Consider the following 21363-nt stretch of genomic DNA (forward strand, 5'->3'; position numbering starts at 1 on the left):
TTGATAGTTATCTGTCATGAGAGCACGATATTTGCAGGTGTGACCCGGAGGATTCATTGTGACTCGGTAAAGAATCATCTGTAACTAATTGAGGTGCGATGCGGTCAGCAGGCTCACTGAGTGAAACTGCTGACAATGATGATCCAAGGCCTGAATTGACAGGCAGCAAGGCCCCTGGTGCCTGACGATCGGTGTTTACCCGACCAGTTGGTGTTTGTTATCGCATCTTCCCCGGCGATAACTCATTCATTCCTTCAACGACTCTGGCTTCAATTCTGCATTATTGGTCGACCTATGTAGTAATTCCATCAAGCCATGATACCTCGGCTACCTTGAGGCCTATTTTAGTATCTTGTCCTATATTAGTCACCTCGATACCCTTGAGGACAATCCACCCCCAGCATGGCCGATACGACCACCCATGACACTGTGGGCGCGTCAACTCTCGCGACGCCTCTCTTCATGCCCTCGTCACCCCCCTCTCGTCGTCAAAACGCACAGAGCTACTCTCCCCTGAGCGCGAAGAGTCCTCGTACTGTCGATCGCGCCGCGACCACAACCCACGCCGATGATGCCCGCTCTCCGCTAAAACAAAGCTACTCGCCGCGGTCCTCCCGAGCGTCGTCGCTCGAGCGCGCCGCGAACGACATCGACGCTCGTCTGGCGCAATACACCGTTGACTTCAGCCAGTACCCGAGTACCCAAGCGCTGGACGACCATGTGGATCCTCTTGCGGAATTCAAGTTTCCGCATGAAGACGACCTGTCGGATGTCGGAGGTCCAGCGGATTTCACTGCGAATCTGGAGAAATACCTGATGGGCGACGGCGATACTATGGAGGATAAGCACTTTATGGACTTCCGGGATGATGGACACGACTTGTCGGAGCTTGAGCCCCTGTTTGATGATTTGGAGGAGCAGGAACAAGATCTGCGCCACCTGGAAAAGGAGGAAGACGAAGACCCCCTGCCTCCGCTACCTGAGTCCCCTGCCCAGCCGCGAGGCCACAGCAGGCAAAATAGCCAACGAATGCAGCAGCGGGAGGATACGCGACCGCCACAGCGCGAGCAGAGTTCTCAGTTGCATCAGCCGGCTATCGAGGATGAGCCCGAACCTGAACCAGAGCTTGGCGAATACAGTGAATTCGGCCCACCGATCGACATGTCTACTCCATCGCAATTTCTGCGCCGCGCCAGTGGCTTCAACAGGGATACCACGCATCTAGAAAATATTGAAGAGGATCCGGACGATGAGATGGAGGCAAGCACGACTACCCCGTCAGTACGGAGACACAAGACCCCTTCCCCTCACAAGCAAGAACCAAGTACAGCTGGAGATCTACGGAAGCAAATACTTGAACTCGAAAACAAGCTGCAAGATCGCAATGAGCAGCTGGAGAAGGGTCGTAGGCGCGTGCTGGAGGCAGCATCCGCTGGCGAGCAAATAAAGCACCTTCAGGGCGAGCTGCAGAGGAAGTCGGCTTTGTTAGATGAATTCTACGCCAATCGCACTGACGAGACTATTCTGCGAGAGCAAGTCCACATGCTCCAGAAACAGAACGAAGAAAGAGAGACTTTCTTGCACAAGTCCACCATCAATGCCTCCGAGCTAAGTGCTCTTCAGAAGCAGATTAGCGATATGCAGAAGGAGCTGCAGAACCGTGCATCATCACACCCGAACCTCGATGCAGAGCGGCTCGACACCATTGCATACTTGCGACAGCAATTAGATCTGGCCCAGGAACAGCTGCGTAAGCGCGACGCAACCCTGGACGAGACGATCGCGAAGCTCAAGGAAGTCACCGATGCCAAAGAGCAGCAGCTCCGAGAGAAGAACACTGAAGTGGATGAATTAAAGGCCCAGATCAGCAGCCACCTGCTCGAAATAGAGAAGTTAGACACGGAGCTCGAGAACGTCAATCAAGCCTACGAGACTCTGGAAGAACAAATCGTCACTCTCGAGACGAAGAATCGCCCCTTGGAGGAAAAGAACAGCACGCTCGAAGCCGACCTCACCCGCGCGCAGACCCAAGTTACTGCGCAGGAAAACGCCCTCAAAGCCATGGCCGCCGACCTTCCCCTCGAAACCGGCGGCAACACCTATTCAGAAATTCTCGAATTGATCAAGGATCTGGGCCAACCCAGCCAGGGATCTCGGATTCTGAATCCAGGCTCATCAAGAAAGGACCCAGAAGAACAAGGTCAAGACCAGAGCCAGGACTATGACCAGGCCCCCGGCGAAGAGCTGAAACGCCTCCGAGACGAACTCTCCAAACTTCAGTCCGAACTCACCGAAACCAATTCGGCTAAGAAAACCCTCGAACTGCAGCTCTCGCGCTCGGAGGACCAGGCCGTCGAAGCGCAAACCCTCATCCACTCCATCGAGACCGAAAGCACCCGCCTCAGCAAGCGCGCCGACGACCTTCGCTCGAACCTCACCAAGACCCAGCAGGAACTGACCCAAATAAAAGAGGAGCGCACCAAAGCCCTAGAAACCATCGACCGCCTGCAAAAGGAGCAGCAACAACAACAACAACAAGAGGATGAGAAGAAGAAACAAACCCGGCAGCAACAGCTGCAGAACCAACAACTCAGCCCCCCTCCTTCCCCTCCCGTCCCACAACCACAACAGCAACAGCAATCACTGCAGCTTCAACGTCAGAAGGAGCAAGAACTCCTCGAACAAACCCACTCTCTCCAGTCCGAACTCCGCACTCTGAAAGCGACCCATGCCGCCGAGCTCGCGAAGCTCCGCGAGCTGCTGGCGGCGACGGAACACCGAGAATCCCGGTACAAGGCGCAGGCGGGCTCGCTGCGCGAGCAGCGTGAGCGGCACCAGAGTGAGAGCCGCGCCCTCCGCCTCCAGGTCGAGCATCTCGAGTCCGTGCTCGCGACGAAGGAGGAGACCGCCGCCGCCGTGGACGAGCGGATTGCGCGCTCGGTGGAGAAGCGCGAGAAGGAGTGGCAGCGGCGCGTCGAGCTCCTGCTCAAGGAGCGGGAACGCATGGGTCGCGCGCTGATGTGGTCGTGGGGAGAAAAGGAATTCGGTGGTGGTGGTGGTGGTGGTGGTGCTAGTGGTGGCAACAGTGGCAGTGGAACAGGGAAGGGAAACCTTGCGGTGGGAGCGGACGAGAAGGGGAGGCGGAAACAGGGGTATCGGTACAAGTATGCCGTGTCGAGTCCAGGGCAGGTGTCGACTTCGGTCTCGTCCTTGTCAAGGAGGGGTGAATCTGGGAAGAGAGCCTGAAATGAAAAGAACGATACGGATTTGGATTGGATAGGGCTGGGCTGGGTTGGGTTTCGGTTATAATGGCACTATGGGAATGGAATGCCTTTTTCATCACAGGTCTGATTGACTTGAATGTTTCGGGCTGGGCGGAACCTGTTTGCTTTTTTTCACGGGGTGCTTCATGGTTTGTGTTTACGGTGCTGGTTTTCTTTTCGATTTTCTTTTTTTTGCTTCCTGTTTCTCCTTTTCTGCTTCGCTTTCACTATGATTCCCTGCTTTCATTGTGCTCAGGATAGTTTTTACGGTGTCATGAAAAGGCAACTTACGGTCAGAAACTAAGGAAGGGAGTGGATCTCGCGTGTACAGACGAGAGTCGCCATGTTCTTGGCTTCTGTTCTCAGAGCTTGAATGCGCGCTCAGCTAAAGCAGATTACTCCGTTAATGTATTTGTTGCCATTCGGGCAAATCAAAGAATTAGGTATGGCATTTTAAAATGTCTCAGATCGTGGTATGACAAATCAGGGGCAAATACAAATAGGGGTCGTGAGCTTCAGAAGTACGAAGACGAGAAGAAGGGTTGAAAAGACCGGTTGATACAAAATGTATATTGAGAATCGAAAATTAGGGAGACGGTAGCTCTTTGATGAGAATGAACAGCCTGACCCGCAGGCTCTAGTATCCACTGACACTGTTCGTTCGAGTTGTATCACAATACGCATTCGCTTCAGACAGGTAGCTCTCCGGGGCTTCATCAACAGATGTGCCCGTTTCGCGGATACTGTCTAGTCTGCTAGGCGCGGAGGCGAGACCGCCATATGTGTTGCTGCGGGGACGACGCAGGTTTGAGTATGTCAGTTCAGCGTCGTTTCCACGGATTGATGAAGACATGCGGCGGTTGTGCTCTTGATACCATCGACGACCGTAGTGATTCTGATGAGGCTGGTGCTGGCTTTGAGTATGCCGCGGAATTTGGGAGGAATCAAACTGATACACCTGACTCTGTCGTCGGTTGCTGCGCCTGGAATTCTGCCGGCTGGCCACCTCACGATCAATCGGAACACCTCTGTAGCTAGAGGCCTGGGAAAGACCTGGGCGCGCTGCCGGGAGCGGAGGGGTTGCGGTGAAAGCTCCCTGGTACGGTATATATGCACTCCTGGGAACAGGAGCCGTATGCGCAGTGTTGGACCGGCGTACATTCAAAGGTTCCGGCACGAGGACTTCGGGAGCATCGGCTGAATTCATGGTCACAGATCGTGTGAGGGCTCTTGCTCGCAGCTGATTTTCTTCGAATGTGAGAGCTTCGGCTGTAATGGCTGGCAAAGGTTTTTCCACAGGAGCTGAAGCCAGTGGATGTCCAGGAGCATACTCTTTTTTCGGGGTTGGTGGGCGTTCAGCCACTAAGGCTTCTTTTTCGACATCTGCTTCAGTCGTCGAGTCGGCAAGGGCACGTATTTGAGGGTCTGCTGACAATGGTTGTGAGAATAACTTGGGCAGCAGCCGGCGCAAAGACGACGCGGAGGATTTCTGTCGTTTGTGTCCGGGAGTGGAAGGCGATGCCCCTGGTAACTCTACCGGAGCCATTTGCTTAGAATGGTCACCATAAGAGCTAAATGTCGCCGCGGTGGGCGTGCGCGAAACGCACGAAAGAAGATCCGAGCTAGTCATCACGCCCGGCAACTTCCTTGTAAGAGTTTCCTGCGGTGAAAGGGTGGTACCCGATAGCAAATCCGTTGTATCCGAGTCATATTCCGCCTCGAACCCCGGGTGGGGTTTGTGGTGGATAATGTTCGGGTATTCAATGCCTGCGGACATTGGGATGGTGTTATCACTTGATGACATATAGAGCCCTCGGCCATATGTGATGTCGGGACGCCGGCACACATAGTAGATGTCATTCTTCAGGCTATTGTCACTTTCCGTGCTCCAGCTGCTGAGGATGCTGTCATCGCAGATTGAAAATGAAGGCTGGCGTGTATACATGCCCATTAATGAGACATCATAAGGGCGTCCGCAGAATTGTCTGAAGCCAAAGAAGAGAAACAACGTTATGCTGCATCTTAATCAGTAAACGCAATCACCCAGCGATGTCGGAGCATAGCATACACTGAAACAATCGAATTGATGATGGATGCACGATAAAGTGCGCAGCTTACGCCCATCTTCCAGAAGTTGTCGTTGCCTTCCTCGGCAAGACACGGTAGATGTTGCGATATAACCACCAGGCCTGTAGCACCGGCGGCTATCGAGATCACAATCGCAACCCCCAACACACAGCTACAAACGATCCGCAGCATGGCCTTTTGGCTTGTAAACCGTGCTACTTTGTTGTACTGCCAGGCAAGAAAGCTGTGTAAGACGACAAGCGGCACAATGAAGAAGGACTAATTCCCAGTTTTAGCATTTGAGATTGAAGAGAGTGCTTCACAACTTACTGCTGCTAGAGCGAGAATCAGACTAGGAGTCATCCTCGCATCCACGTGTCGTTCAACATAAAGGTAGATCACAATCCCCCATTCGATGAGAGACTCGAGCAGTAAGGCGTACAGAGAGACGAAGATCGCGCGTTTCACCCACGCGCCTTCTGCGCTGGCTGACACATAGTGGCTAGACATGGTTGGGTTCGCGGTTAGAGCAGCAGGCTGCGATGCACAGCTTCAACACGTCGAGGCAATCGAGCTTGGACATCCACGCATTGATAGGCACCCAAGAGTCAATGCGATCAGATCAGCGCTAGCTAGCAGCACATCAGGCGACTGGTGCCGATAGGTGTAAAAGGAATTCAACCACCAGACGAAAGTCCACTTAAGATATTAAGATAGGGCTACGGCGAACTAAATGGGGAGAAGATGGTAAACATCTGGCGCGTCGACGCGCGAAGAGGGGTCGGAATGGATGGGCAGCGGCATGCCCATCTCCGATCAGATGGAGGGGAGCAGCTAGATTGCAAAAGTCTGCCTCTGGCTTCTCTTTGGGTAGAAGAGACAATAGTCTCATCGTGTGGAATGTAGACTATGAAGAGTCCGGTCGAGAAGGGTGGGCGAGTTCCTGTACTGTACTCCAGTAGAAGCCGACCATGATTAGTCATTGCATTTTTCGTGAGCTTCAGGGTCTATCGTGAGTTAGTTAAACGAAGGTTACAAGTGATCAAGATTCAGGATCGAGCGTAGACATCGCCAGCCCTTCGTATGCGCAGAATTGCATCCCCTCGCTCTACTACGGAGTACTCAGACACCCCTGCGAGGGATACACCGTCATCGTGTGCAAGCTAAGTGATTGTTTGGTGGAAATGGGTAGAGGTTGAGACAGGAGCAATGAGACAACTTCAATTTCTTGAATGAAGGATGAAAAGTAGAATCCAGGGCTGATTACCGGTGATGTTCTAGGGATGAGGGGATGAGAAGAAGAGGGCGAGAGAGAGGCAGCGGTGCCGCGGCTCAGGCACTCAGGCCATCCATCAACTGTTTCCATTTCTTATCATTGATTTATTTGCCATCCATGCATTTTATAAAGAATTCAGAAAGGGGTTGGGAGGATGGATGGCTGCAAGGGCAATCGGAATTCCATGCCACCACCACCAGCTTGCTGAAGAACTATGGATGTTTTCTCGCGTAGAATGAGGTCCCTTGAGTTATCGCATTGGTTTTAAATCCTCACTATCATCGATTAAGGAATTCGCCTATGAATCTCAAATAAAAGAGCAAGCTAGATAGATACTTTCTATTGTGGATGTATGACTCGGGAGTAACATGGAGCTACTAGGTATCTTATCGCATCGGGCAACAGTCAACCAGCCAAACCAGTCATTTATGTACACCTTCTTGCAACAGGTACCCGAATCTCAAAGCTGAAATAGCCACCGTCGGGACGCGGTCAATTCCTGCGGGGCTCAAGACAATTTGCAAGGTGGAGCTCAGATTGAGGGGTAATTTACTCCAAGCTCCAAGGTTACAACTGTACACTACGGACCAGGCGCAGGTTGCCTCCCGATAAGATCTCAGATAATGAGGTTCGAGGCCGATAACAACGACAGATACTCCAGCCGTCATCCACAACCCTTACGAAAGAGGCTCGACAAACCGTTGAGAATACTTTGGGTGCGATTATCAATTTATCAGACACGGCAAGATAGTGGATCATTGATCATATCCCGCTACAGGTGTGCCATGCATTCGATCTCCACGTCTGCTTTTAAAGCAGGGTCTTGACAGCCACGCAGCTGTGTTGTTGAGTTGTCTCCATTAGCCACCAGATCGCAGCTCAAGAGGGAGTAGTTGAAGCCATAAGGCACGTTCGACAAGGCATCATATCGCTGTATGGTCCATCTCGGTAAAAATCGTCCATGTTGGAAGAGGAAGACGGTTGGCCTTGAGCACCATGGGGCGAACAGCTGGCTCGTATCAGTGAGGAGAGAAACCCTGATAAACCGGCTTGTGTTCTCACCCCCGCTCTGCTCTAATCCTCTCCTGCTCCCTTGCGTTTAAAAATGCAACCATCATGCAACCACGGGCTTGCTGCTCATCAAGATAAACGGTGGCATTGAGGATTTATAAAATTCGTCTTGTTCCCCGCCAACTTCCATGCGTCTAGTGCACGTACCCTTTTTCCAAGCATTCATCATAACGTATTCACAATGTCCATCAGTCATAGCCCGGCCGACCAACCGCCCTACCCTCTTCACCCCTCCGTGATAAAGAAGCTCGACCCAGAATATGTGGATTTCTATAATGCGCATGTAATCGACAAACAACAAGTTCATCTCCAGCCGGTGGAGGCTTCCCGTACAAGCGGCGTCCTGATCCCCGGCGGAGGTCCTCTGCTCCCCGTGGGGAGAACAGTCGACCTGCGCATTGGTCGCCGTGTCACAGAGGGACCTGAGATTCCTTTGCGCGCTTTTATCCCGGAAGGCACAGCACCAGCGAGCGGATGGCCACTGATGTTGTATTTCCACGGAGGCGGATGGGTTTTGGGCAACATCGACACGGAGAATCCGGTGTGCACAAACCTCTGTAACCGAGGCCGCTGCGTAGTAGTGACTGTCAACTATCGGTAAGCATCTATACCGCTCACCAGTGCAAAGAGAGTCGCACCCTGACTGGCCCTCCTCTAGTCTCGCTCCCGAGCATCGCTGGCCCGCCGCCGTCCATGATTGCTGGGAAGCCCTTCTCTGGCTGCTGGCCGACGGTCCGACACATCTCCCCATTGACACGAAGATTCTCGCAACAGGCGGCTCCTCCGCAGGCGGAAACCTAGCTTGCATCATCACCCAAAAGGCCCTCACTCTCTCGCCGCCCGTTCATTTCCAGGCTCAGTTACTGTCCGTGCCGGTGACCGACAACACCGCCTCAGTATCTACCAACGACGCCTTCCGCGAGTACGAACACACCCCAGCTCTGCCAGCAGCCAAGATGCTCTGGTACCGCGAGCATTACCTGCCTGACCAGAAAGATTGGGCGAACCCGGAGGCCAGCCCTCTGTTCTACACTGGAGATTGGTCTGCTCTGCCGAGAGCCTTGGTCATGGTTGGGGAATTGGATGTGCTAAGGACGGAGGGTGAGCAGTATGCGCAGAAGCTACAGAAGGCAGGCGTACCAGTGGACTTGCAAATAATGAGAGGCATGCCTCATCCGTTTTTGGCAATGGACGCTGTTCTGAAAGAAGGGAAAAGGTCCATCACATTGATGTGCGACCTGTTGAAGGAGGTTTTCTGGAATGAGCACAAGTAAGCATTGGCTGGTCTTGCTGTAGCCCCATTTCAGTATCAAATAGACTTGTCAAATTAGAGATTTCCTTCAAGATCCGGCATTGATGAATGGAGATGTTCACGCTGCGAGTCTTCTGCATCATATGGGGTGGTAACCACATGAGACAATATGAGATATATTGGGCACACTTACATGTTCTTGCGTGCAGGTCAATAAGATCACCAGGGACTAGATATCCGTCAGAACATAGGTACCACACTTGCCTTTGAGCATTCGTGTCGCCTGTCCCGGGCCCGATCAGTCACCAAATAGCATTCGTGTTCCACACAATCCTACTTCGCAGTCTAAAGCTCTTTCCAAGCGGCGCTATAGGGATTACTCCAAGCCCTTTTGCGCGTGTCATAGGAATTGCTTGTGCTAATGTGGGAACAGGGGGCGCTTCCCGATTTTCAGCTACACCTGATCATCCTTGAATGCAGGTTCTGTCCCACCCACGAATTGCGTGGACCAGGCCAATCTCGGGACCAGGGTCCTTAATTTCTCGGACATCTGGGATCATCAAACCTGAGGTTACATCTAGAAGGTATGGGTGGTGTTTGCTATATGGTGACCGGTATGTCTGAACAAAGAATGCTGGGAATACCCGCTAGATGCTTCAAGTACGGACATGTAAGCACAACCTCTGGGACCGACATGAACATCGATCAGCAGAAGTCATGTTTATTCCTCAGGATCGGCTACACGTAATGAGAACTTGGGGAGAGCCTCGAGCACAATTGGATCCCACTGTTTCCGAAGTTGAAGACAGGTCAAATTCCAAAGTCATATCTGTACCTTCTCATTGGCGACAAGGCACACAAGCACGAGTATCCCTCGCATACTGGTGCGAACATCTGCGGGCTTGGCCATGGCACATCAGAACGCTGACATACCGTGCCTCTATAACTATTCAAGCACCCGTCGGATCTTTCAGTGCTTGTTCAATCTCAATTCAGTCTCCAGTCCCCCTGTTCTGCACCGCAACCCCTCCCTGAGCGGGCGCTTCTTCGCTTCCATTAATGATGTCCGACCTCGGCATACCGGCAAGTGGAAGCGCTGCGGCCAGTGAAGCAACTTAGTACTCACCCTTTTACTCTTTTCGTATGGTGCTAGAGAGCACAATTGGGCTCAAATTTTAGTATACCCACTCAGTAAATATGATGTAGGAAATGGCAGCGGAAACTGCTCCCCGGCAGCCACAGTGGCTTCGGTTGTTGCACCCGAATCCAGTTTCTGTCCAACATAGACTAGTACACTTTCAGTCCGGTGTATAATTTCCGGTCCCTTTTGCTATTGTGCTAGAGCAAACAGTATGACGCTGCAACTCCTGGGGGGAATGAGAGGCTTCGGCTGCGGAGCCTCAGCGTTTGTTCAAGGGGAATGAGGGTCTCCTGGATCACAAAGAAGCAAAAGCCCACTCCAAACCGGTGGATATGGTTACAAGCGCATTGAATGGGGCAAATGTACATGCTCCAGGCTTGGTGGCACAACTTCACGGACGAAGGTGCTCAGCATACAGAGTCGGCGGGAGTAGCGGTCATATCGGCCGTGTCGGTCCATCGCTGCTGAGAGTGGCACTGCAGGCTATGGTGAAAGCTTCTTCAGGGGCACTGGTTAACTGATTCTTCGGCCTGGTGCCAGGCAATAATATACTCTGGATGTGTGTCTGTGCAGGTGTAATTTCCTCATCGATGCAGCCGCCACAACAAGTGAGTGCAACTGGATATCACGGCGCAGGGTCGGGTATTTCGCAGGAATCAGTCGAGGTTAGCGCTGGGTCTTGATTGCACTAGTTTCTTGCACTATCCGCCGCACGCTCCAGTAGGGCTGGGCGAGGAGGACCCTCTCTAATTAATCGGGAATGAGGGTCTGTGTGAAAGCCTGAAAGTGAAAGGCGATTGTTAGTGACTTTAGTCTACACAGTAGTGTAGGTCAGTGAGCGGTGTTCGTTCGGTGCCCACTCTGAATCTGGGACTAGCGCCGCTGGTTCTGGTTAAGCTAATATAGCCGAAGTATGACTAGTAAAGTTAGACAGCAGGAGGCGAGGAGGGGTCAAGTCACTTCCTGCTCGTGTCTCCGGTGCAGGATACGCGCATGGTGAATCACCTTGATTGTTTCAAGTCGAGTGTTTGTCAAGATAAGAACTTTCTAATCTCTTTCTGCATGTTGTTGATCGAAGTTTCTCTTTTCTCTGACAGCGAATATCAACGGCCTCAAAGGTGGTGTCGATCGGATGATCCGGTGATCTCCGGACAGTGTCCGGCTCAGGGGCAGCTCGTTTCCACGGATCACGTCAGGACCGAGCTTTTAGGCAAAAGCCAACAAGCTGTTACCTAGGTCGTTACTGGTTACAGTATCTGGTATGGGGTCTTCGTATAATTCGCTCTTCTAACCAAATCTCTAAGCCTCTCAGAGACGGTGGACACGACGGTGGACACCAAACCGGATGCGGCGGGGGTCCGCGAAATTTTGCACGGATGGAGGCTGACTACTAGACTACTAGACTAACTACTAGTTGCTTAGCATTCTGGTATCTATTATCGAACCGCTGTCATTGGTGTGCCTGAGTCAGAAATGGCCGACCTCCCTTCCCTCACTAGTCCTATTCCAGTAACTGCCACATGGACCCGTGACCCCAGCTAGTCCTGTTCTGAAAGTACTCTCACCAGGCTAGTATTCATCTGGACTCCTGGAGACTTGAGATCAAGACTTCTTTCCAACTTACATCCATCCTATACGCTAAGACTGCCACTACCCAAAGGGTCCATAAGCCACCTACCCTCGCTTTGCTCTCTCGCTTTCAAAAACCAATTTCCCTTGTCATCCTAGGTCATATTTTAGCCGGCAATACAACTATCCGCCGCTCGCAAGAGCCACTCCTTTTCTCATACGTACAGTTGACGACGAGCTATGACTGAACCCATCACGGGCTACTCCAATCACAACTGGATCTCAGCGAACACTATGGTGGCGCTAGATACAGTGGAACACTGGAAACCCTCGGCTCTTACCCATATGCCCCTCCTTGAGCTCTTACAAAGAGACTAAGATGATGGAAACTCTCCGCTTGAGGCGTGCGAAATTGTAAGTCGGCGTTGCTTGGCTCTCCTCGCTCACTTTTTCAGAGGCTAATTTGGCCAAAAAAGTTAGCCACCTATGCGGCTCTACAGGCAGGTACTGCGGAAGAGCAGTCTGCTGCCTGCTGCTGCCTTGAGCATTATGTTTGGTCTATTTTCCGGCTACACCACGGCATCCGTCCGTTTTCCCCGACGGAGTTTGCCTGGGTCAAGATTTATCTGATTCATTTTATTCTCCTACAAAAGGACCTAGGGCTTAAGCGTCACCGTTAGTCTCCCAAAGAAGGTGCTAACTAGCATAGCCCATAAGCACTGAAGACCGAACGAGGAACTTTCAAGCTGGCGGTCCAGGCATGTGGTTGCACCCGCCAAGGCGTTGACTCCGCATGCTAATTTCGGCTGTGTTCGTGCGATGAACGGTTTACCAGCATCGTGGCCAATGGTGAGCCAGACATGGCATGGAAAGCTGTCCCAGGAGGCCAAGGTCCAGAGCAAGCTCGCGCTTATAACTCTACTTCGTCTTGCCCTTTCCCCCTTCTCGAGATGTTCTTCGTGTCATCCCTCTCTATCTGCTTTGCGGGGATCATCCAAGCAGCGGACTTTTGTCTGCGTCCTTTCTTTGAACCAATCCGACCTTCGTTTCCACTGGTTTGAGCGGCTCTCTTGTCTCCACCAGTCGACATTCTTTCACCATGGTGTCCCAAATTTTCACCGTTCTCGCTGCTCTATCAGCTGTCACTCCTTTGGTCTCTGCTTTCGATCCTCAATCGAAGTCGAATGTTGCTGTCTACTATGTATGTGCTTCCACATGATTGGAAATGGTACAGCCTCCTTACCGTACGAAAATAGGGCCAAGGAACCGATCAGCAACGTCTGAGCCATTTCTGCCAAGATACCTCCTTGGATATCATCAACCTTGGTTTCGTCAATATCTTTCCTGACCAAGGCGTTGCCGGTTGGCCAGGAAGCAATTTCGGCAATCAGTGCGATGGCACCTACTACACGGTTGGCAACCTAACAACGGAGCTTCTCAAAGGTTGCCACCAGCTAGTGGAAGACATTCCTATCTGCCAGGCTGCGGGCAAGAAAGTGTTCCTGTCTTTGGGTGGTGCTTATCCCGCCACTCAGCAAATCTTATCGGAGGACTCTGCCAATAATTTCGCCGACTTCCTATGGGGTGCCTTTGGCCCCAAGACCGACGATTGGGTGTCCAACAATGGTCCTCGCCCTTTTGGTGATGTTGTCGTGGATGGTTTCGACTTTGACATTGAGCACAACGGCAATTACGGTAGGTTTCTTAAGGCTCCGCAATCTTCAAAGCTCACTTCTAATGTTTCAAGGTTACGCAACAATGGTCAACCGACTGAGATATCACTACTCCTTACAGCAAGGTCGTACCTTCTACATTTCGGGTGCGCCTCAATGCTCGATACCTGACCTGCAGCTTGACAACGCGATTGCCAACTCCCACTTCGACTTCATTTGGGTGCAGTTCTATAACACTCAAGGCTGCTCCGCCCGTGACTATGTCGAAGGCACGGTAGATGGTTTCAACTTTGACAAATGGGTGGATGTCATTAAAGCAGGAGGTAACCCGGACGCTAAGCTCTATGTCGGATTGCCTGCCAGCTCGAGTGCCGCCGCCAGCCCTGACTATTACATCACCCCCGTGGAGGCCTATTTGCTGGTTGCCGAGTATATGGCGCGCTTTCCGGATACCTTTGGTGGAATCATGGTTTGGGAAGCGACGTATTCGGACGAGAATAAATTCGGCGACGAATCTTTCGCCGGCGTGATGAAGCAAATTCTCGTGACTCTCGACCCTACTCCTCCTCAGACAAGCACTATTCTGCCCTCTAGCAGTGCACCTACGCCATCACCCTCCTATACTGCCACAAGTACACCCGCGGTGCCCACTCTTTCTGTCTCGTCTACTGCTTCCACTGTGCCTACTTCGTCGGCTGTGTCGACTCCTTCGGCTGTGTCGACTCCTTCGGCTGTGTCGACTCCTTCGGCTGTGTCGACTCCTTCGGCTGTGTCGACTCCTTCGGCTGTGTCGACTCCCTCGGCTGTGCCTACTTCCACCGTGGTCTCTAGCCCGTCTACGATCTCTAGCCAGTCTGCGATCTCAAGCCCTCCTGCGGTGTCTACTCCTTCTGTGGTGTCTAACACTGTTGGCTCGGGATCTTCTGCCCCGTCGAGCATTGCTTCCGTTGTTTCGAGCTCATCTGCGGTGTCCAGCAGCCCTGTGGTGTCCAGTGCTTCTGTGGTAACAAGCAGCTCTGTTGTTGCCAGCATAGGCGTGAGCACCCCTGTGGTGTCGGTCAGTTCTGTGGTGCCTAGCTCTTCCGTGGTCTCTGCTCCACCTACAGTATCAGGTTCTTCGGGTTCAGCCAGCTCCCCTGTGGTGCCCAACACTCCCTTGACACCTAGCTCTTCTGTGGCTGCCAGCTCCCCTGTGGTCTCCAGCTCCCCGATCACCTCTATCACACCCGTTATTACAACAAAGTCTGTGCTCTCTAGCTCGCCTGTGATTCTTAGTTCCTCTGTTGTTCTAGGCTCGTCTCCGGCTTCTAGCCCTCTTGTGACAAGCCGTCCTGTCGTTTCCACCCTGCCTGACGCGTCCAGCGCGCCCGCCAGCTCGACTTTGGTTTCTGGTCCCGTTGTCGCCACATCGTCTTTGGCTACCAGCTCTCATGAGGCTCATAGTTCCTCTGTGCTGAGTCCTCCTGCGGTGTCTAGTTTCTCTGTGGTCACGAGCAGACCTGTCATTCCAGGGCCATCCACTTCAACCGTTGCTACTCCAGGATTCTCCGAGGCATTGAGCTCTTCCATCATTCCCGGTGCATCCAGCCAGGTGTCCCCCGGTGCGTCACAGCTGTCTACTACTTCGCTCATCTCGAGCTCCGTGGCTTCTTCAGCGGGCTCACCTGTCACCTCGGGGGTGTCTGTGCCTTCGAGCTTGGTTATCGGAGCTTCCAGCATTGTGGCTTCGGCTTCCTCTAGTGTGGAGACTTCTAATTTCAATAGTCAATCTCACTCTTCGGGCTCCGTTGTGGGTTCCGCCACGTCCGCTATTTCAGTCGTCGCTTCTGAAACCGGCACCTTCACAGGCCCATCGATTGAATCTAGCACAGCTGCTTTGACAGTTTCAACAGTGCAGCCCGGTGGCTCTGTTCCGTCGGTCTCAGGAACGATCCCAAGCTCCGCTCTCTCTAACACTCAATCGGTGTCGACCGCTTCGCACGCCGGCACTACGTCGGGCACGGAGTCTTCCTCGGGCGCAGGTGCTACCAGTGTTCCTATTTCCAGTAGCGATGGGTCCTCTTCCGCAAACTCAGGAAATCCTTATGGGTCTGGTGTTACGAGGTCCACGGCGAGCTCAAGCACTTTGACAGTCTCAAGTCAGCGAGACCATGGAAGCACGGCTTCTTCGTCGAGCACAACTCACGCTGTCAGTAATGTGTCAGACCAGACAGGCAAGCCAACAACAGTGCCCATTAGTGCTACATCCACCGATAGTGCTGCTTTTACTGTCATTACCCCGGGCACCACATCTGGCCCTGGGGCCACTTCTGTGTCGCCCGCCGGATCTGCGCTGGAACCAGCAACCACGACCACAATCATTGTAACCTCGTACATTGATATCTGTCCCGAGGGCTTCACGACCATCACTACAACTTACACGACCACCTACTGTCCTGTCACGGCTGCTGCCGCTGCCGCGGCCACTGCCACTGCCCCCGCCACAATCCCTGGCGTCGCAGGTTCCCCGGGTGCTGACACAGCCATTGCCCCCGCCAGGGTGACGGGCGCTTCCGCCTCCCAGGCTTCTACCACGACTGTTGAAATCCCCGAGGGATGGACTACGACGGTCACGGTCTGCACACACTGTGCTGCAACACCGACTACAGTTACTCTGACTCGGCCAGCCATCACCTCTTCATCGGAGCCGACATCACCGACCGCGGTCTCAGGCTCCCTGTCTGGCTGGACAACCACGGTTTCTGTCTGTACCGTGTGCGGGCCTACGCCGACTACAGTGACCGTCACGGTGCCTGTAAGCACTGTCGCAGCGGCGACAGGCATTCACCCTGGCAATCCTGAAAGTGTCGATGCTGTCCATGGAGGGTCAACGGGGCTCGGTACATCTTCGACTTCGGTGAATGTAATTCCTCACTTCACATCCACTGCTCTTGTATCTCCGAGTCAGGCACCTCCCAGCCAACCTGGAACCGCGGGAGCCGGAGATGTTCGCCCTTCGTCGACACTTCTCGTTCAGCCCTCTGCAAGTGGCCTCCCGGGATCGGTGGTGCCTAGCAGTACACAAGGAGGTGTGTCGCCAGTATTCACTGGCGCAGCTCCTCGACTGGCTGCCTTCAAGCATGGGGCTGGGGCTCTCGTCACCATTGCCCTCCTTCTGCTGACTACCTTGTAAAGAACTCTTTCCTCTGACTCTCTACTTCTTTCTCTTCTCATGTCCTGTATAGCCTCCCACCTCATGGTGAGGTATACAGCTTCACTTTACCCATTATCGGTTTGAAATGAATGACCAATGATGTCCGATGGACCAACGTTTAATATTGTCGCATGAGCGCAAAGATCTCTTGGGCGTGTCTTCTGCTCTTTCTTGTTCCATACGCAATCCACCTAGTCAATAAATTATGATCCTGCAACCAACATAACCAAATCCGTCCCCTACCACCTATAGAAGAGGCGAGCCAAGCAGTGAGCCAAGACGGATCAACCCGGACATGCGGGCCTGATTCCATCGGTCTGGGAGCCTACGATCGACTGATAGGTAGTCAACAGGGCGATTGTAGCATACTGATTTCCATGTCGGTCTCACTCTCGCGTGGTCTGACCAGGGCGGGGAGGGGGTGGAGGGGTGGGATTGGAAAATGAACGGATATGGTTCCCAAACTTTGCCAGAATAGCTTGAAGAAACATCCAGCACGGTTCTCCACGGTCAGCGGTAGTGGGCTGCTTACTTGCATTGGCGTGCTGCCGAGGTACTTTTGGCCCCTCGAGGCATGCTCAAAGGATAGGCGACGGAAGGCTCCCGGGTTGGTCGGTGCGCTAGTGGGTGGCTGGTGCTTACTGGATATGGTTCGATTTGCCTGGTAATACGGTAAATTATGATCGAACTGTGTCGCGTACTGTTAATACGTATGGGTGCTTGTTTGTTTTTCGGTGTAATGGATTGACTGGAGATGGTGTGGCTTCTTGATCGAGGTGGGATAGTATCCTAGAATGAAGTCTAAGTTACTCCATAGAGCACGGGATATATAGCCACGAGCGGGTGGTTGACTATGACCCCAGCCACTATATCGGAAGATACGCTACAAGGACTGGAAGGCTGAGGTTATTCAAATTGTATTAATTAGTATAAAAAAGAAACTGAATACAGCTATATAATATTTTTAACTTTTCGGTTTTTATATAATCCGGCGATTCCAGGCTACCAATACTAATATACCTTCTTAAAAAACTCCGTAATACTGTTATTCTTTTTTAAATAAATAATTTATAAAATTTCTTAATATTAAAAACTCAGTAAATATATAAAAAAAGAACTTTTAGATTAATATTTATACAGCCAGCTGGTACTTCTATAAACTATCTTAGTTCTAATATTTTATACAAATATTTCCAGTTTTTTTATTAATATATTAAACTTAATACTTTTTATAAACTTTATAAATAAGTCAGTAAGATTCTCCGAAAACTTAATATATTTTAATTATATATTATTATATTAAATTGTTATACAATATCTCCCGCTACAGTAACCTATATTTATTACTATAATAGTCCGCTTTCGAATCTGTACTGATTCGCCGGGCTTTTAATCCGGGTATTTATATTACTATATTGCTTACTTTTTTCTTTATATATAATATATTGTCTTAGAATCTTTTAGAAAAAAAGATTTCTTAAAAATTAGTTTTAAAATTAATAAAAGACTGTTTTTAGATTATTTTGCTTATCTTGCCTAACCAGTATGTCTACTATATTAAGTAGTTTTTGATAATTTCTAATTTTTCTATTTTTAGTTATTTAAAAAAAAGTAATATAGTACTTAATAAATCTTCGTCGAAATTATCTTAAGGTATTTTATCTACTTTTAAATTAAATTATTCAACTCAGACAGATCTTTAAGAAGTGTAAGCTATTATTTATCGGTTAGAATAGTTAAAATAATTAAAGAAACAGATTTAAGTATTATAAACTGAATATAGAGATATTAAATTTTTAGTAAAATTATAATAATACTGTACTAGTTTGATCTTGTTTTTCGAATATAAAAAAAGAGAAATTAAATTTAAGAAAATTCTAATCTTTTTTCTCTGCTTTAGTTTATAATAAAGAATAGAATAGATTTGTGATTTATAATATACTTTTAAGAAAGTATCTCGGAAATATTATACTAAAAATTAAAAAATTTTAGCTATAGTTAGCTATTTAGATTTTATCTACCGGCAGAGATAGTATTGGTATATTAATAAAAAGTTCCCGAAAGACTACCAGAAAGCTAAAAAATTATAGAACTATTTTATTTAATAGATTTTTCTTTTATTTAAAATACTATTATTTTATAGTTTAATATTATAGGGCAGCTTAAATAGATTTATTAATAAAATAATTAAAATTTAAAAGAGTTTTATTTTTATTTAGATATTTTAAAGTATTACTTCGAGCTTAAATAAGATAATAAATATATATTAATCTTTTTTTTAAAGTTAGTATCGGAACTTAGTTAATATATTTATAAATATATATTAAGACTACCGGACTTCCGAGAGGAAATAATATTTATTATTATTTATTACTAGAATATACTAAATTAAAAGAGAAAACAGGACTTAGATAGATAAAAAAATTATTTAAATAAAGTTTTTAAAGAATTAGAATTTTTATTATTAAATAATAAGTTTTCTTCCTCAAAAATCTTTTAAAATAGAAAAAATTAGAAAGAAGAAACTTTTTATTGCTATAAATATAATAGTAAATATTACTTGATTAATTAATATTCTCAGAAAAATAAAAATAGAATTAAATAAAAATTAATAAAAAAAATAGTAGTTAAAAAAGTCTTTATATTTTTAATAAATTAGTTTAAAATAGAAACTGTTATTTACTTTAATATATTTATTTACTTTAAAAATATCCTCGAAATCTACGCGGACTTGGATTTATATACTAAGATTAATTTTATTAGCTATTAATTTATTTAATAATTTTATTTTAATATAGCTTGTCTTACAGCTTTCTTGGTTATTATAATTAATTATCTTATTATAAATATTTATAGTATATAAAAAATTCTTATTATTACTACTAATTTAAGAAGAACTATATAATTATTTATAAAATATTATATAGCTATTAATTATAATCTAAATCTTTTTAAAAGCTCTATTCTGCTTTTAATAATTATTTTTAAAAACTTATATATTTATTTATTTGTATGGAATCGACAGTAGTAATATAAAACTTAAATATTAAAAATTTTATTTTTTTATAGATTTATAAAAACTTATTAAAATTTTATTTATATTTATACTATAATTAAATTTTTGGAAGATATTTAATTATTAGAAGATAAAGCTTTTTTAAACTATTTATAAATTAAATCTAATAAGATTATATTATTCTTTAAGCTTTATAACTTTATAAATATATTTTCTTTTAACTATTTTTAATAATTTTTTTTTATAAATCTTCGGACTATACTATTAATTTAAAAAATAGTAAAATCCTGCTGTATAAATTTATTTATTTTTTATTTTAAGTTAAGCTTTAATCTTTCTGTTATTATATTAATAAAAATATTCAGTTAGAATAAATTTAATCTTCTAAAAATTCTATAGAAGCCTTTATTTTTTTTATATTAAAAAAGAATAAAAGTCTTTAATTATACGTAGATTATAAAAGACTTAATAAAATTTTGATAAAAAATTATTATTCTTTCTTTCTAATTTTAAAGATTTTTAATAGAATTATAGAAGCTAAATATTTCTTAAAATTAAATATCTAAAATATATATTATCGAATTTATATTAAATAAAAAGACGAATAGAAAACAGTCTTTTAAATTTATTATAAATATTTTAAATATTTAATTATACTATTTAGATTAACTAATATTCTAGTTATATTTTAAAATTAAATTTATTTAGCTTTCTATAATATTTTGGACATCTTTTATATTATTTACTTAAATAATATTCTTATTTTTTCAAAAAACTATTTTTTTTATATTTTTAATTTTTATTAAGTATTAGAATACTTACAAAAAATAGATTTTTATATAAAATAATCCAAGTATACTTTTTACTAGGATTATATTAAGTTTTTAGAATATATTATATCTTTATATAATATATTAATAAACTTTTAATAGATATTTAATATTCTTATATAGCCGATACTAATAATATTCTATAAAATCTAAGTATTCTTAGAATTCTGTAATTTTTATTAGTATTTTATTAAGAATTATTTTTTAATTATATTACTATTAACTTTTCTTTTAAAAGATACCCAGAATAGAAAAAAGCCTAAAAAAGTAGTATTAACTAATAAAAAAACAGTAATATTTTAACAGTTTTTTATAATTTTAAAACTATATTTTTATTAAGATATTTTAACTCTTACTAAAAGATTCGGATAGAAATAGATATTTTTTAATAGAATATAGCAAAAATATTATCCCAGCCAGATAACTATAAAATATATTATTCTGTTATATTTTAATCGAAAAAGTTTAATAGTACTAAAACTTACTATTTAATTTTAGATTAAGAACTTTTTGCTATTATTTATTTATTTAAATATTAGTATTAATATTTTAAAAAATTATTATATATTATTAAAGTTCTTTTAGATTATTAAAATTTTTAGATTTTTATAAAGCAGCCGAAGCTGAATAGCTGTTAGATTTAATAATATATATATCTTAATAATTATAATTTTATTATTTGGTATTAATTCGGCAGGCGTAATCCTACTAATCTACTATTAAAAATAAAAGAAGATTTAGAAGTCTTGTTTAATATAAAAATTCTGAAGTTAATATAGTATTAAATAGCTAGTAAATTTTTAATAGAAATTTAGCTAGTTTCTGTAAAATCCTAGTTTAAATATAATAAAATATTTTTATAGAAGAGTCTTAAATTTAATATTTATATAATATTAAACTTTTAACAAAATTAAAAAATTAAAAAGCCGGTATAGAAACAGCTGACTAGACTATTAAAATAAAATTATTCTGTAATAAATATATTAATATATCGGTAATGTTTCGAGTATAT

General features: G+C 46.1%; 4 protein-coding genes across 4 annotated transcripts; 3 read left to right on the forward strand and 1 right to left on the reverse strand.

Moving 5' to 3' along the window:
- The first annotated feature begins 258 nt into the window (after positions 1-258).
- Positions 259-3698, forward strand: BO72DRAFT_445438 (putative spindle pole body associated protein SnaD). The gene has a single exon (XM_040944047.1). It carries the CDS (start codon positions 403-405, stop codon positions 3244-3246), a length of 2844 nt encoding a protein of 947 aa, XP_040804436.1. The 5' UTR covers positions 259-402; the 3' UTR covers positions 3247-3698.
- Positions 3574-5944, reverse strand: BO72DRAFT_304771 (uncharacterized protein). The gene is made up of 3 exons (XM_040940463.1): positions 5661-5944; positions 5332-5609; positions 3574-5278 (listed from the first exon to the last, which is right to left on the reverse strand). The coding sequence occupies exons 1-3, from the start codon at positions 5838-5840 to the stop codon at positions 3901-3903; spliced, it is 1836 nt and encodes a 611-aa protein (XP_040804437.1). The 5' UTR covers positions 5841-5944; the 3' UTR covers positions 3574-3900.
- A 1914-nt stretch (positions 5945-7858) lies between these two features.
- Positions 7859-8951, forward strand: BO72DRAFT_371445 (alpha/beta hydrolase; the record flags this gene model as incomplete). The annotated part of the gene is made up of 2 exons (XM_040941006.1): positions 7859-8274; positions 8336-8951. 2 exons carry the CDS (start codon positions 7859-7861, stop codon positions 8949-8951), a joined length of 1032 nt encoding a protein of 343 aa, XP_040804438.1.
- Positions 8952-12738: 3787 nt separating this feature from the next.
- On the forward strand, positions 12739-16484 carry chiA1 (class III chitinase ChiA1; the record flags this gene model as incomplete). The annotated part of the gene is made up of 3 exons (XM_040946266.1): positions 12739-12840; positions 12896-13334; positions 13387-16484. The coding sequence occupies 3 exons, from the start codon at positions 12739-12741 to the stop codon at positions 16482-16484; spliced, it is 3639 nt and encodes a 1212-aa protein (XP_040804439.1).
- Between the last annotated feature and the right edge of the window lie 4879 nt (positions 16485-21363).

Source organism: Aspergillus fijiensis (assembly GCF_003184825.1).
Source record: "Aspergillus fijiensis CBS 313.89 unplaced genomic scaffold BO72scaffold_9, whole genome shotgun sequence".
Lineage (NCBI taxonomy): Eukaryota > Fungi > Ascomycota > Eurotiomycetes > Eurotiales > Aspergillaceae > Aspergillus > Aspergillus fijiensis.

Coding starts and splice junctions, on each gene's coding strand:
- BO72DRAFT_304771 (XM_040940463.1), bottom strand. CDS start 5,840: ATGTCTAGCCACTATGTGTCAGCCAGCGCAGAAGGCGCGTGGGTGAAA. Junction 5,610..5,660: donor TGATTCTCGCTCTAGCAGCA/GTAAGTTGTGAA, acceptor ACTGGGAATTAG/TCCTTCTTCATTGTGCCGCT. Junction 5,279..5,331: donor ATCAATTCGATTGTTTCAGT/GTATGCTATGCT, acceptor ATTAAGATGCAG/CATAACGTTGTTTCTCTTCT.
- BO72DRAFT_445438 (XM_040944047.1), top strand. CDS start 403: ATGGCCGATACGACCACCCATGACACTGTGGGCGCGTCAACTCTCGCG.